Source organism: Marmota marmota, unplaced genomic scaffold, assembly GCF_001458135.2.
Source record: "Marmota marmota marmota unplaced genomic scaffold, marMar, whole genome shotgun sequence".
NCBI lineage: Eukaryota > Metazoa > Chordata > Mammalia > Rodentia > Sciuridae > Marmota > Marmota marmota.
Genome location: NW_026000164.1, coordinates 7,717,862 through 7,734,098, shown reverse-complemented (window position 1 = coordinate 7,734,098; position 16,237 = coordinate 7,717,862). Strand labels below are relative to the sequence as shown.

Sequence of the window (16,237 nt, the reverse complement as noted above, 5' to 3'; positions counted from 1 at the left end):
CAATACCTTTATTTTATTTATTTATTTTTATGTAGTGCTGAGGATTGAACCCAGTGTATCACCCATGCTAGGCAAGTGCTTTACCACTGAGCCACAACTGCAATCCCAATGATTCAGCATTTTAAATTTTTTTAAATGACACTCAGAATTACCACATATTCATGGGAAAAGTGTAATAATTCAATACATGTGTACAATGCATTCTGATCAAAAATTTTTTTCTTAGGGTTGTAAAATATTTTCCATTGTAGTTTAGATACGTTTTTCGAGATCATTCAGCATATTCTTGAACTTTCAGGCTACAGAGGTAAAACTGCAGTCTTTAAGGAATACAAGTCAAAAAACTCTCAGAGCTACATCTCTGGATTGTAAGCGATAGTCCAAGGCTCCTCTTGGTGTAATTGCCATTTGGACATTTTCCCATAACGTTTACTAACTAGTCCTTGCTTAAATTGAATTCCAGCTGCCACTTTTCTGTCTCCTGACAACTGGAAGGCCAAGGCTGGCTCAGTAGCAATCCCATCATCAACTCAAGTTTCAGGTCCTATAATGATGTGTCACCAAATTATGCCTGCTGTCCAGAGTATTGTTGGAGTTACTCTGCTGACTTGTGGTCATAACACAAATCCCAAATTTTAATAATAAGGAAACAATGCAGAAGTCTCCAATGTGTGCCAGCAACAGGCATGCATGTGCGCTCCCCTACAAGTATATGAAAACCCAGACCGGGACCATTCTGAAAGTTTAAAAAAAAACAATTTTGCACATGTTGGTACAATAGGATTATCTCAACCATTACTTCTTAGCTCAGTAATTAAAAATCTATTGAAAATAAGCAAAAAAAGTGACAAAGAAATTAGCCCTTACGTTGTTCAGACAATGTAACATTAAAACAATTCAAACTTTTTGTTTTAAAAAAAGTAAAATTAAAAGAGCCACATGTTACTCAAAACTTTTGACAAATGATTTGAGCTTCTTTGAAAAAATCCCCAGGAGGTAATTTATTTCTGAAGACTCCATCCACAGAGCAGGAAAGGAAAAGGGTTCTGTCAGGAACATACTTTATGAAATAGAATAGCCATAAAGAACAATGCCTCTGATTAAATTTAGTTGTAAACTGACTTCCTGCCGCTGCTAAAAATGATCTCACTCTGAAATTTATTTTCAGTTCATGCATGATGTGGCAAACATGGCACCTCTGCATACACATTCCTCCCTCCTCCAGGCCCCAAATGATTCATAGCTATGCATGGATAGCTTTGAGATCTCTGATTTATAGCATTTGATAACCAACAGACTAAAATATATTACTAAACTAATCTAATCAATAATTTGAGATAAATATGCCTTCACAGTTGGTTGTGTAAGGTTCTTTAATACCAAGACTTCTATCGTAAATTTTCTTTTAAATGTGCTAATCATTTTTACCTTCCATCATTTTGATTCAAAGACCCAATAATGTTGACATGCTTACAGAGCTTAGTAATTTGATTGCATAAATACTTTTTAATAGAAATTTGCCAAAGCAAATAACTAATCATTGCTAAGGTGAGGCTTATAAGAATCAAGAGAAATCAAAGACATTTGTTTTTTTTTAATAAGCCAAATTCATCATGTATATATTAGATATATATGTATATATATCAGATATATATATATATGTATCAGAGCACACTGTATTGCATTTTTTGACTATGAAATTCTTGAAAATAGTCTAAATAAATTCCAATTCCTGGGAAAACTAGTCAGAAAGTCTCACTGGAAGACTGAAATTAATGTCAATTATATTACAGACTATTGAGATCACATTTTATGCTCGGATACTTGATGCAAACTTATGCTATAGCCGATTTATATTTATTGCCTTATCTCATAAGAGCCCTCAGGGAATTGAGTAAGTTTCACTAAGACACAGCAAATTTAAGCCTTATATATAGTCTCTAGTATTGTTTTTAGAGCTTCTAGGGTTAAATTGCCAATTATAAGAATTTTTCTTGGTTCTGACTAAAGAAACTAACATATTTCCCAAAGAATCACTTAAAGAATGGTAACACATCCCAATGAAAGAGCATGTTTTAGAAATTAGGTCCACAGACTACGCTGAATGAGTAAACACAACTGTGGTGTACATGCCACTGGAATACTACTAAGCACTAACAAAGGAGAAACCATGGATACACAGAATTATGTGCATGAATCTCAAAAGCATTTGATAAATTTAAAAATATTAGACATAAAAGATAGCATATGACTCCATTTAGAAGGCTGTGGAGAGTATTGAAAGAGGGGATCAATTGCAGAGGGACAAAAAGAAACATTTTGGGTTGGGTGAGGTAGTGCATGCCTGTCACCCCAGCAACTCAGGAGGCTGAGGCAGGAGAGCTGTGAGGAGGAGGATAAAAGGGACTTTTGGGGAAGTCACACGTGTTTTAATCTTGACAGTGGTGGTGGGTATCCACCTACATATCATTTCAAAAATAACTGAACTCTATGCTTAAAGATTCGATTTTATTATGTGAAACTATACCTGAACAAACTGAATAAAAATAAAAAGGAATCAGAAAGCAAACACTGCATTCCTTCATTCCAACCACAGTAGGAAAATAAAATGCTTATAATCTTTCTAAAGGGAGCACAATGATCGCATGCTTAATAGCAACTGTGAACAAGAAGACTTGCAGCTCTGGACCCAAAACTGCACATCCAGATAGTCTATAGTTGGTCTAATCCCAGCTCTGAAGGGCCACTGTAACTCTTGGCTTATCCAAATCTTTTCTAATTAGTCAAAGCCATAAGGTTCTTCATGGAACTTTCTCTGAATACTTCAAAGACAGTGTATCTCTTTATGAAAGATCATAGACCAAGAAAGTATAGTTCAAAGAAGTGAAATTACTGTGTCATAGTAAAACAGTGGCACAATTAGACCTTGAACCCTTATCTAATGCCCCCATGACCACACTCCCAGCCACCTGCAATGAAACCGACTGAGAGAACAAATGTTTCTGAATGACCTATGACGTGCACCGACTCCTTCAACGGGGTACCAGACACTTGCTCGCAGGTGCCTGGGTTAATGATATTGATGCAGGCTGTAGAAGCTAATTCTTAAGAGCTGACCTCCCACATTAGTCAGTTATTTCAATTATATTTTGAACCTGGGCAAGCTGGGGCACAGTTAGTTTTAGAGGCAGAGTTACGACAGTCATCCTCTATTCCCACTTGATCACTCTGAAAAGTGTTATCGATCTACTGATGAGAAAGTCGCAAGGATATATAAAGCTGAAAGTCTGAAATCTTACAGGAGAAAATTGGCGGTGTGAGAGGAATAAGAGGTCAAGCCTGTACTTTGCTTCCCTGTTTGACTGGGTCTTCCTCACCACCCCACCCTGTGCAAGAGTGCTCACGGGAGCAGTCGCTGTTACACAGCAGAGACTTTTGTTTGGCATGCTCATCTTTTAAATTAACCTGAGCTTGCGTAAAACAATGATTCTACATCAAGAATCTTCTGGAAGACTTCCCTTCTGGATTTCTATATTCATCAGTTAACTCTGAAAAAACAAACCAAATACAATGCTGCCTACACTTCAGATATCATACACAACACCAAAATTTATAGCTATTCATAGAGTATTCTGCTAATGAGTCTAAGAATCCATCAGTCCCACAAAGTCACAATTACTAAAACGAACCTCTGAAACTTAGGTTTTGACATTCACGGTCATAGTACATGTTGTTCTCAAAATACCAATGAATTCAAAGGCAAGGACCTTAGTTTCAGGATAAAAGACTTATTCAGACAGGAATTAGAAAGCAATGTAATGTGGGAAATTGTGGAAAAAGTGGAATATACACCGTGAGTCATTTTAGGCAAAAAAAAAATGTGTAATCTTTTTGACATATTCTAGTTTTCACATAGTAAGAAAATATGTAATTATCCAAAGTCTTTGTTATCATCAAGATACTTCTGATAACTGATGCTACATCTAAGAAATTCCTGGCCAGAATAAACCTTAGTCTTCATGGCATCTTTGCTAAGATATCAATGAAGAAAATCATTAATTCAATAAATTCTCAGATGCTCATTAGTGTACTAGATATTAGGAGGCATATAAAGATGATTAATTATGATTGCTGCCTTCCAGAAGTCCACCACCTAGTGAAGGATATAAGATATGTCTACACATAGCTAAGTCACAAGATGAAATGAGAAAGTAAATAATTATAAAGTATTATGCAAAGTTAAAGAGTAATAGATCACTAGAAATTTATACTCTAGTAAAGGACATAAGTCTTCCCAGCTCTAAATCAAGGTAAAATGTGAACGTAACATTGTGATTTAAAAGTATTTTTATGTGTGAAGAGATGTCACATGATACCAGGCTGGAAAGCAAGGCTGTCCTCCTGGAGCACATGGCACGAGAGCTGAGCACTGAGGCGTGGACGGCAGAGCTAGAAGAGGGGCTAGCGTGTGCTCTTACAAACGTCTGAGCATCAGTGCAGCACGGGATCTACCTGCACGGATGAGGCAAGATGGCAGCCACTCAGGAGGATCCTGGGTAGCACCAATGTGTACCAGATCAGCCACCAGGAAGGGCCTGAACAAGGCAGAAGGAAGAGGGGCATGGCATATTTAGGACCCTGAGCAGTTCTATTTGACTAAGATGCCTGGAAAGATGACCTTGAATCTCAAGGTAATGAGTTGAGATTTTCTGCAGGAGACAAGGGAAAGTCTCCCTCTGAAACCCCCAGTCAGGACATCACAAACACACACACACACACCCTCAGCGGCCCTAACCTTTTACACACCATTAGGATCTTCAGCGCATTCTCTAGTACCTCCATTCTGGGCTAACTGTCCATCCTCCTGTCTGCCTTGCCATAGAACCTATCACACAGAACTAGAACTTTCTCTTCACAGTCTTATAAACCCAGAACATTGGATATTTTGTCTTCACTTCTATTATACTGTATGTTTTATGAACTATATGTACATGATATACATAATATATAACATGTATTCATAGTGATTATCAAAGTGTCTGATTACTGAAGATAGAAATAAATGGATGAATGAGGGAATCACAAGCTAATTGCTACATTCTTATTTCTGCTAATAGATTATAACAGAGATTCTGTCTCATTCCAAAGCTTGGGTTTTTGTTGTTGTTTTATCAGTTTATATTAACTTTCTAAGAGACTAGAGATTGCAAATTTCTAACTATATTGAAAAGCTTTATTTTTAAAAAGAATGATGAAGATAAACACGCTCTCCCATATTGCCACACTGCTTTTATTGAGCCACTGATTTCATGACTCCAGTTTTTCTACATGATTCTTACATTCTTCTTCTTGAGTCTATCTCCCTCGCCATTTACCATAATTGTGGATTATGGTGATCATAATTATCCAACATTAACATACACCAATGTTTCCCGATTTTTTTCCAGATTTAGAGAGCTATAAATTCCCCTCTCAGAAACATGTTAATACACTCAAAATTCAATGTAGAAAAATTCCCTTTTATAGAGTTAAAATACAGGCAAATGTCTGAGGTGCAGAAGTCAGATGGGGGTTCCTTTGGGGAGGATGGAGACAGCAGTGGTCAGGAGGAAGGCTTCAGCAGAGTTTTCATGGGTGTGCTCCCCGTGGTGAAGAGTCACCAAGCTACACATCAGGATTCGTGCACAATTAGTTCTGTAACCACCCTCATGGCACTTGACACACCTGACTGCTTTTCAGACCCGGGTCAGGAATCCCCTAGAGCTGAAGCTGTTTTCTGAGGAGGAATAACTTTGGCATGGGAAAAAGGTGATGGTGTTTAAGGGGGAAGAGGACTTAACTTCTCCGTAATTGATATTAATCTGAAACACAGAAAACATTCTCTCCATATTCTTTCTAAAGTGGACAACTTATACTTTCCCAGCTGAATACAATATCAATGAAATCATCACTAGAAAAATAAATGTCTAATTCCTACCACTTGATGGAAAACAATCTGCTCTACAAAAATCCTAGAAAAAAGCTGACCCTGTCTCTCTGGCTTTGTGGTGGGGCTCCATGGCTGTAGCTTGCTACCTTCTGATCACTGGGGCCTGTTGCCTGCTCCACCATCTCAGCTCTGAACACACGTGGGTTTATGCATGTGGGAGAAGGCAGGGGAAGGATGTTATGAGCACACCTAGGCCTTCTTCATCCCAGGCTAGCAGAGTAGAATCAGGAGACTTCTGTCATTATCAGGTTGGAGCTACAGAACAGGAGTACTGTCCCACACGCCTGGTGCCCCACCTTCAGGTTCCTCATTTACTGTTAGGAAAGCAACAAATCAGGAGTACAGGAGAAGGTGAAGACTGAAGTCTCCTAAAATCTCTTGTTCTTCATTCTAAAGTCCCTGTGGAAAGCTAGGATCAAACTTTCATTGGCAATGCCCATTCAATATTTTCCTGAGTCTCCCACCTGCCTCCGTTTTAATGTCCCATCCATCAAGATCACTCAAAACTTTAAAGGAAAACAAATCGAATAACTAAATCAAACATTCATTAACAAAGATTTTTTAAGAAAAGGGGAATTTATACAATTAAGCTTACATTCACTTGAACAAGTAACTACAGAAAAGTGAGTCATACTTTCTATTGTTCTAAAGGCAGAATCAATAGGGAGACTCAAAGTAGCTCTTGGCTACTCAGGAAGAAATAAGAGATAAGAGATAATCATTATCTTTTCTCTTTGTTTCCCCCTACACACATACATATTCAGTTATTATTTGTTATTTTCACAATAGGAAAAAAGTACTTAGGACTTTTTATAAGAACAAACCCTGACAGATGAAGGCAGGTTGCTTTTAGAACTGAAGGAAATACAAACATGAAAGATGGGATGGCCTAGAAAAATACTGACTAGAATAAGCCAGACACAGAAAGAAACGCACTGCATGAGTCCACTGACGCGGAGCATCTAGAAGAGTTACACTGATGGAGTGAGTCTGGGAATGGTGGTTGCTAGGAGCTGAAGGAATTAGGGGATGAAGTTTCAGTTAAAGGAGGTGAATGAGCCCCAGGGACCTAAGTCAAGAGTATTGCACTATATACCTAAAAACATGTTAAGAGGGTGGATCTCAGGTTAAGTGCTCTTATCACAATAAAAAAAAAAATCAATAAAATGCAATGGAGGGTTTAATGCATCCAGGACAGGACAGGACCTGAGGCTGGGCCTAAGTTTTTATTATTAAAATTAACAAAGTCATTATATTATCATAAATAAAAAATACTTGACAAATGAAGCCACTCAGATGGTCAATAAATACATGAAAATAGGCTCAATGTCTTTAATCATTAGAGAGAAGCAAATTAAAATCACAGAATTCCATTCACAAACACTAGATGGCTAAAATCAAAAAGATGAAAAAGAATAAATATGGGTGAGCCTATGGAGCATTGCAACAGTGCTGACAGGAATGAAAAATGGTACCACCACGTTAAAAAACCAATGTGCCAATTTTTAAAAAGTTAAACATATATGAACTCTACAACCTAGAAACTCCATTCCTCACTACCTGCCAAAGGTAAATTAAAACATGTTCACAGAACATCTGCACGAAAATGGCTAACATGCCGTTGTTTATAATAGTCAAAAAACTGGAGACAAGCCAAAGGGCAGCTGATTCCCATCAGTGCATCCCCACTTTGCGGTACATTTACATAGTCAATCTACTGACCAACAGAGACACTACCAATGCATGAACCAATCTCAAAACTGGGCTCAAGAAAAAACAAGACACAAAGTTCTATATACTATGATTTATTTTGTATGAGATCCAGTAACAGAGAAAATAATTTATAGTGATACAAACCGGGAAGTTGTTGCTTAGGGATAAGAACCTGTCTGGCAATGACCCCTAGGTCTTCTGGACTATGGCAACATGTTGAGAGGGTGGATGATGACAGGCTGTAACTAAGTCTCAAACAAGACCCACGTAATTTAACACCCACGATCTACAAATCTGTTGTATGATACTCATACCTCAAAATTACACTGTTTATCATATATCATAATGATACACTATATATAATTTTTTATTATATACTTTAAAAAAAGGACATAGGAACTAACTTAAGAAGTTCCAATTAGCCAAGGGCAAGATAACTTAACACTGGACAGAATAATATCTGCAGCTGTCTAAAACCCATCTGACATGTAATGCCAAGAAAAAGATTTACCTTCCCAGGCTGAGAACACTGAGGGCCTACAGGATTCAGGCCCTCTCAGGGCCAAAAAAAAAAAAAAGGTAAGGGCAGATATAATGGTACTCATTCCCTGAATCTGTCACTGTTTAACTTTCCACTGTGAATGAAAGTGCTCCATGTTCTCTCTCCTCTGAGGGCTAGATCTAGCCCTGAATATCCAGTGGCATCTGAAGCAAAGTGACAAGAGGTCTGGTGTCAAAGGCCTTGTCCCTCCTGGGCCTGAGGGAGGGAGAGAAGGTCCTACCATTGCTGTTTCCATCAGCTCTATCCCCACGTAAGCCTGTTCCTCTTGTCCAGCCTATGTCAGCCTGTCTTCCTTCCTTCCACTCCAAATGTATAAATGTTTCACTTTGTCTCCAATTGGAGAAGACTCTTTAAAAATGCATGTTTTGTTGCACAATTACAGGACTTTACATTGCAGATATGGATGTTAAAATAATAAACACATAAGAGAATACAAGTGGTGGTCCACAAACTATGCGTTGGCTCTTTAAATCTGCATATTTTTTCCTTTCACTGTGAAGCCCTTCTGTTAAAAATACAATTAAGAGGAATTATGTTTAGTCACCTGTATTCAATTAGTATAACGGTTAGGACTTGGATTTAATGAGATTTATTCCAAGGATTTAATTCCCACATGAGGCAGTTATTTTCATTCATTTCCCTATTGGAGACTCTACCCCTACCCAAGCCAGCCATGTCCCACAGTGTAGAGTGTGAGCCACAGAAAACACCTCATTACAACAAGAAAAATCAATGAAAAGTACACTGTTTTATTGAACATCATATGTGGACAAACAGTTGTTAGATAAATTACATAAGTCTTCTTGGAAGAGTTCTGAAAGTTTACTTAAAAAATGTGCTTAAAAACAACAGGTGTGGTTGCTTTGAAATTAATAATGGTATCCACTCCCTAAATCCAGTATTGTTTTACATTCAATTGTGAATGAAAGTGTTCATGTTATCTTTCCTATTAGTATTGGGCCTGATCCAATAAAAATAATCAATATGGAAATCTATAGTTTTTCACAAGCACACTAGATGGTTTTTATGGGTCAAGAGACAGGTGGGAAGTACTCGATTAAGATCCTTCTGCGGTTCTGTTTGTGATTATGCTCATGAGCCATGCTGACCCTTAGAGAAACACTCCACACAGGACTGTTTGCATCAAGCAGGCTACAGGCATGGGACAAGCAATACCCACTAACTGGCCCCAGCACTCCACAACACACACTAGAGTGTTTTCCTACATTGTCCTTGATGGGTCTTGGAGAATACTGCTAGATGCACTTACAGTTATAAAATAAAGGAGAAAAAACCATTAGGAATTTAAATTGTCTCCAAGGCTGTCACTATTACATATTTTTTGATAATGCATCTAGTCCCCAGACATCCATATTAGCATGTCTAATCTCAAAGCAAACATGCCTTCTTCCTAGTAAGCAACTGGCTGCTTTCAAAATGCAGCTCCAACATTAGGGACCCGATGTTAAACATTTTGATAAATAAAGAAAATAAATAAAGAATGAAAAATACATCATTTCAAAATACATATTTTTTTTTTATGGATACACCACATTTTGTTTACTCATTCAANGGAGGGGAGGGGAGAGGTGGGGAGGGGGGAGGGGGGAGGATGGGAAAGGCAGCGGAGCACAACAGACACTAATATGGCAATATGTAAATCAATGGATGTGTAACTGATGTGATTCTGCAATCTGTGTATGGGGTGAAGGTGGGAGTTCATAACCCACTTGAATCAAAATACATATATTTAATGCATACCTAGAGTATGTTGCATCATATTTGTTTTTTTGCCACAAATAGGTGACTTCTCAAACTATAAACATTTTGATATAACATATGATAGAGATGGAACAACATTCATAACTAGTCTACTTATATCTACACTATAAATCCTTGTGTTTGCCAATGAGTTGAACCACAAACACGTTAGCAATGAACTAGATTTAAAACCTGCTTCCATCAAACATATTCTCTCATCTAAAAATAACTCACCCATGCAAAAATCAGGAAACCAGACAGTGCAGAGAGCAAATCATTAAGAAATAAACTATCTCCTAAAATATATATCCATGCTTAACTTAGAAGTAATTAAGTTAGAGCAAATTATATTGGGCTTTACTTCACACTAATATAAAATCTCACATCTTCTACAACAGAGAATATATTTCTTTTATGAGATCAGTTTTTATTCATTTAAAGTATTTAAATAACAACTCAAATTGCCATTTGAAGTTTTATTTTAGCCAATGTTCAAAGTCCTCACAAATATCGATATTTGATAATGCTACTACTTAATGAGGCTTTGAAGTAGTAGAATGAGGGTTTTTAAAATAAGAATAGATGGATGTAATTCTACTAACAGCTTCCATTGAAATAAGAAATAATACAACTTGGTTAAGCTGCTCACTCACTCTCATTAAGGTGATTTTCTGTTAGGGTCCACAAAAAAAATTAATAGTGTCCATTTGCTAAGAAGATAATAAAACAAAGACGAGCAGAAATTAGCGGTGCCATGGACACTGGCTAAATGAAAGCATACCTTTCTCTCTCTCCTCCGGTGATATCATACAAGCGGTTGGCACCTCCATCAGCACAGGCTCTTAAAAGAGCTTCAAATAAAAAGAACACAAATGATTTCAATACAGGAAGCACAGAGCAATGTCGTTCAAATGACAAACATTAAAAAGCAGATACTGGGAAGCACACATAGTCACTCTAACCCCGTTGGATCATTTCATGCAAGCTAGTGATACGGTGGGTGCTAAAAGTGATCCTACCCCGCAGTAGAGAAGCAAGACAGGATCACCCACAGACCACGTTTAATTCCTTTTCACATCTTTTTCACGCTCTCTGATTCAGTGCAGGAGGAGCTGGTATATGGGGCCAGAGTGCCTCTAATATTTCTTGAAACTCGTTTTTCCTCCTTGGTAACAGGAGGTAGGCCTCAGGCTCAATGGCAGGCAACAGGACACAGCTATTATATTTCCCCCTTTTATAGATTTTTACAAGTACTCTCTCTTTATGGCCAGTATTATGGGATTCCATTTTTTATTGTGACTTTAAAGTTTCCTTTTAAAAATAAATCATCAACATAACAAGTTTATTTTAAAATATAAATAAAAAAAATAATGTAGAAGCCATGTTGAACAACACACAAAACTGAGTGAGACCTGGGAACTGCTGAGGGACTCCCTTTCCACCTGGGGCCTTCATCTCTTTCCTACAGCTTCCCTGGCATTTGCTGGGGCTGATCAATCACTCCTCGGAGTTCTCCTGGGGCATGGAATGCTGACTTCATTGCTGATGCTTCCTCTCTCATTTCTATTTTTCACAGAAACATCCCCTATCTTACCATCAGCTCCGGTTGTCACTCTGAAGCATCAAACTAACACACACTTGGCTAAAGTCATAAGATGATGTGATGGGGTCTGCACACTGAGCTTCTGCTTCCAATCAGTACAGAAAAATAGATGGCCAGCTGGCTCAAGTCCACTCCAAGAACCAACTACAATGTGAGAAACTAACTTCCTTTGAAATTAAAATTAATGACACATGTAACTGAAATTGGGACAGGAGAAAACAAATGGGTGTGGTCTCTTATACATTTGTGTATTCCTGGTGTGTCTAAAACAAAATAATCCTGATGAGTACAGTATCTAAAAAAGGCCAGTGACACATGATTTGTTTTAGGAAATACAAGGTTGTAGGTAGGAGTGAAGTACCATTGAAATAAATAAAAATTCAGTTTCCACAGTGGAGATTTTCCCCAAAATTAACCTACCCACCAGGGTGATGTGTCTCAGGAAACTAAAAAAACAAAAGGTGAAATTACCCCCATCTTTCATCAGGAAACCTAATCACCTCCTGCAACCACAGATCTGTATACCCCATATGATGTTAAAGCAGGTGTAGGGCAGCTCTCTTGGAAATAAATATCTTTTATTTGGCTGCAAAGTTAGTTATTTGAAACTTGCTCTTGAATAAGAGACTAGCTAAATCCAATACTGTTAATTAGTAGTAATTTTGAGTATATTAAAGTGTGGGCGTCTAATTTCCATTGGAACAACAGGCTCTGATGGTTCTAATTGTACTCCTGTACCTAATCTGTCTTCTCTCCAGGGCTACATTTAGGATCTTCCCTTTGTCTTTGGTGTGCTGATTTCATTATGCCTCTTACTTGGAATTAACTGTGTTTCCTAAATCTGAGGATTTATTTCCTTCTTGTATTCTGGAAAATTCTAGACATTTTAACTTGATGAGTTCCTATCTTCGGCTCTCTGTTCCCATCTACCTCCAGGTGCTCCAATGAGATGCACTTTTACACAGTCTCACTCTACCCTTCATGTTTCTTAAACGGTTCATTCCTTTCTTCTCATCTTTCTGCATGTGTGGGTATCTTCTCAAATCTTTCAGGTTATAAAGTCTTTCTTCATTATATTTAATCACCCGTTTAAAACATTCAAATGTATATGCTTATTAATCCTTTTAAAAGTTTTGTTTGGTTCTCTTTTAATCTCAAGGATTTTTCAGGTAATCTGCTGTTGATGTTTTCGATTTCCTCATTTATTGTCTTTTTACAAAATAGTCTTTTGCAACGGGGCATAGTGGTGCACACCTGTAACCTCAGCGACTCAGGTGGCTGAAGCAGGAGGATCACAAGTTCAAAGCAACTTAGCAAGGCCCTAAACAACTTCGAGAGACCCTGTCTCTAAATAAAATATTTAAAAAGGGCCAGGGATGTGACTTAGTGGTGAAGTGCCCCTGGGTTCAATCCCTGGTACTAAAATAAATAGATAGATACACATGGACTCTTTTGCTAGTGGTTTCAGATCAAAATTTTTCTTTTCCTTTTTTTTTTTTTTTTTTGTACTAAGTATTGAGCCAAACCCAGGGGCATTTAATCACTGACCGACCTCCCCAGTCCTTTCTATTTTTTATTTTATTTTGAGACAGGATCTTTCTTAGTTGCTCAATAAGTTACTGAAGCTGGCTTTGAACTTGGGATCCTCCTGCTTCAGCCTCCCAAGCCACTGGGATTACAGGAGTGCAACACCGTGCCTGGCTCAAATTCACTTTTTAATGGACTCTCTTTTTATTTTATTTATTTACTTTTTATTAGTGCCCAATAATAAAACAAAATAGTGGGATTCACAGTGACATATTCATATATGCACAAAATAGTCTGCTCCATTTCACTCCCCAGTACTTCCTTTTTTCCCTCCCTCCGTTCCTTCCTGATCCACTTCTTCTAAAACTTTACTTTTTATTCTGAGGCACAGAAGTGGGTCCAGGAATGTCTAAAATTTGATGGGGTGTTAAGGGATCTCCTCATCTGCAACAGACCAAAGCCTTGCCCCCTCCCACAGAGCTGTTTAAATCCAAGCCCCAACATCACAGGACAGCCAATGACTGGGACACCAGAGTCTTCAGAAGAAAGAAACCACTCTTTTGAGGTACTTCTTCATTTTATGGCACTTATAAAATCATGGTACCTTTTTACAAATTTAGATATATATTTAAGAATGTTTAAATATATATCTAAATTTGTAAAATTCACTTGCAAATTTTGAGATGTTTAAACAATAGTAGGAATATTAAAAGATAAATAACTGACCACACTGACAGAAATTAAAGCCTCACTTTATTTTTCCACAAATGCTTGATATGTAAGACTATTTCCTGTGTTCTATGTTATGGCAAAAATAAAATAGAGGCACAATAGGAAAAGCACATATTCACTTGTGTTTAAGTTTTCTCTTCTGTAAATGAGAGTAAAATTAACTGTGAAAGAGGGTTATTAAACAAATAATGATTTAATAATTATATAGTGCTCATCCCAATACTGGAGCACAATAAGCATTCAGGAAACATCATTCTGCTTTCCTTCAGTGAAAATAAAATCTAAAAGACTGTGTTCTTTGAGAAGAAAATTGTAGGCTGCCCCAAAAATGCCAGAAAACAAGAGTTTTTAAAAAGACAACCAAGAAGGATGTATCACTTTACTAATTAGCCACACACTTTATAACTCATGACACTAGAGTTCAAATTATGCCATAAACGTAACTTATAGAAAATTACAGAATATATTGTACATTTCCTATGTTTCAAAACCATCAAAAGCTAAGAGAGCGATTATCTCATATATAATACATAGCATAAAACAACTAATTAGGGAGATTGGGAAGACTGATTAATAGAAACAGATGGTAAACTATCCTCATAGTATATAAAACAATTCTCCATAAGCAAAATTAACAAGTATAAAAGATCTTTTTATGTAAAAACTTATTCACTGAAGTAATATAAAAATCTGAGGAGTAGTAGTTTTTAATGGCTAAAGACTAACAAACAGGATGACTTGTCAAGTTTTGCACACAATGTTTCTTAGTAAAGATCTGTTGAATTCAATATTTATATCTATCAAAGGCTGGAAATGTAGCTCAGTACAAGAGTACTTGCCTAGCATGCAAGAGGACTGCTGTTTCAATCAGAACACTGCAAAAATTAAATAAATAAACAAACAGCATTTACACCTATTATGTGCTAGGCTCTTTCTATAAAATAGAAAGATGAATAACAACCAGATCCAACTCTCCAGTGGAAAAAAAATGCAAACAAGAACAAATATGTCCAACACACTATACACTTTGAGTAGGCCTATAATAAAATCATTAAAATGCAATGAGAAGATGAGGAAAGGAGAGATTAATTCCATGGACAAATATGTAAACTGCTTACTAATCCAGTTCAGCTAAGATTCCTGCTGTTTTTAACCATCAAAAATCTGTTTTTAATGTCTGGTATTTCTAACATCTATAATTAAGTTGGTATTTTAGAGCCGTTATAAAAATATAAAAACCTAGATTAAAGGAACTAATTTTGTCCATGTCTATTCCTATTCAAATGGCAAAAGGAGCTAAAAATAACCACGAAATTTATAGATTACTCCTGAAATGTATAATTACTCATTACAAACAAGTTGTATGGAGGGATTCAATCTATTTGAAAGGAGAAATAAGTGCCATTCTGTCTGTAAAACTATGTCCAACAATGCATCGTAAAAAATTAACTCCACCTCCTTTAAATTTTAATAAAAATGTTTTCAACAGTTATTTTCCACATATGTAAATTAAACTGAATTCAAAAGAAACCTCTCAATTATACAATGAATGATGTTGGTGAAAGTTCCTACAAAATAATCTGAAAAATGTGTATACAAATATCACTGTTAATGATAGTGACCAACTAAAGATACCATAGGCAGAGGGCATATATGGTATATGGAAAATAAGTTAGTTTTGATAAAACGAATATGCCTCAAAAATATTTGCTTCATCAATGGATTATTTCAAGCATTACTGCTTGAGTTATCTACTAATATAAAAATTCTGAAAACATTTTTGCAGATTTGTCAAATGCAGCAACTTCAATGGTTGAGAAATTGCTTACTATGCATCAGTTGATAAACAGTTGGAGACTAAATGTCATTAAAATTTTCTACAACAACTTTATATTTGAGCAGTTCCAGTGAGCATGTTAAATATATCCTAAACTGGCAAGTGTTTTAAGTTGGCATAATGTAAGTAAATGATACTGATACGAATGATACAGACACTGTTCACAATTATAATTATTTGGCTATTTCAAAATTTTCTGTTGAATGAAGTCCAACAGAAATAATTCTACTTTTTGCATAATGAACTGTTAAATTAGTTATGTGGATGTTATGGTTTGGTCCTGGAGTGTGCCCCAAAAGCTCGCATGTTGAAAGTGTGGTGTCCAATGCAGAAGGTTCACAAGTGGGGCTTTAAGGCAATGATTGGATCAAAAGGCATCTGAGCTCATCAGTGGATTAATCAATCAAATGGTGGGATGGACTATAGGATGGAGGGATAGTCAGAGGAAGCAGGTCACAGCAGATAAGCCTTTCCTTGGAAATTTCTCTCCAGCCCCCTCCCTCCCCTGTCTCT

At 36.8% G+C, this 16,237-nt stretch overlaps 1 protein-coding gene across 10 annotated transcripts in view; it reads right to left on the bottom strand.

The window, feature by feature from the left end:
- Tpk1 (thiamin pyrophosphokinase 1) overlaps positions 1-16,237 on the bottom strand; it is a 335,423-nt gene that overhangs the window by 209,456 nt on the left and 109,730 nt on the right. For all 10 annotated transcript variants that reach the window (XM_048786773.1, XM_048786774.1, XM_048786775.1 and 7 more), the window contains one exon: positions 10,807-10,876. In XM_048786773.1, the coding sequence (XP_048642730.1) occupies positions 10,807-10,876 (70 nt within the window). The remainder of the gene's footprint in view (positions 1-10,806; positions 10,877-16,237) is intronic.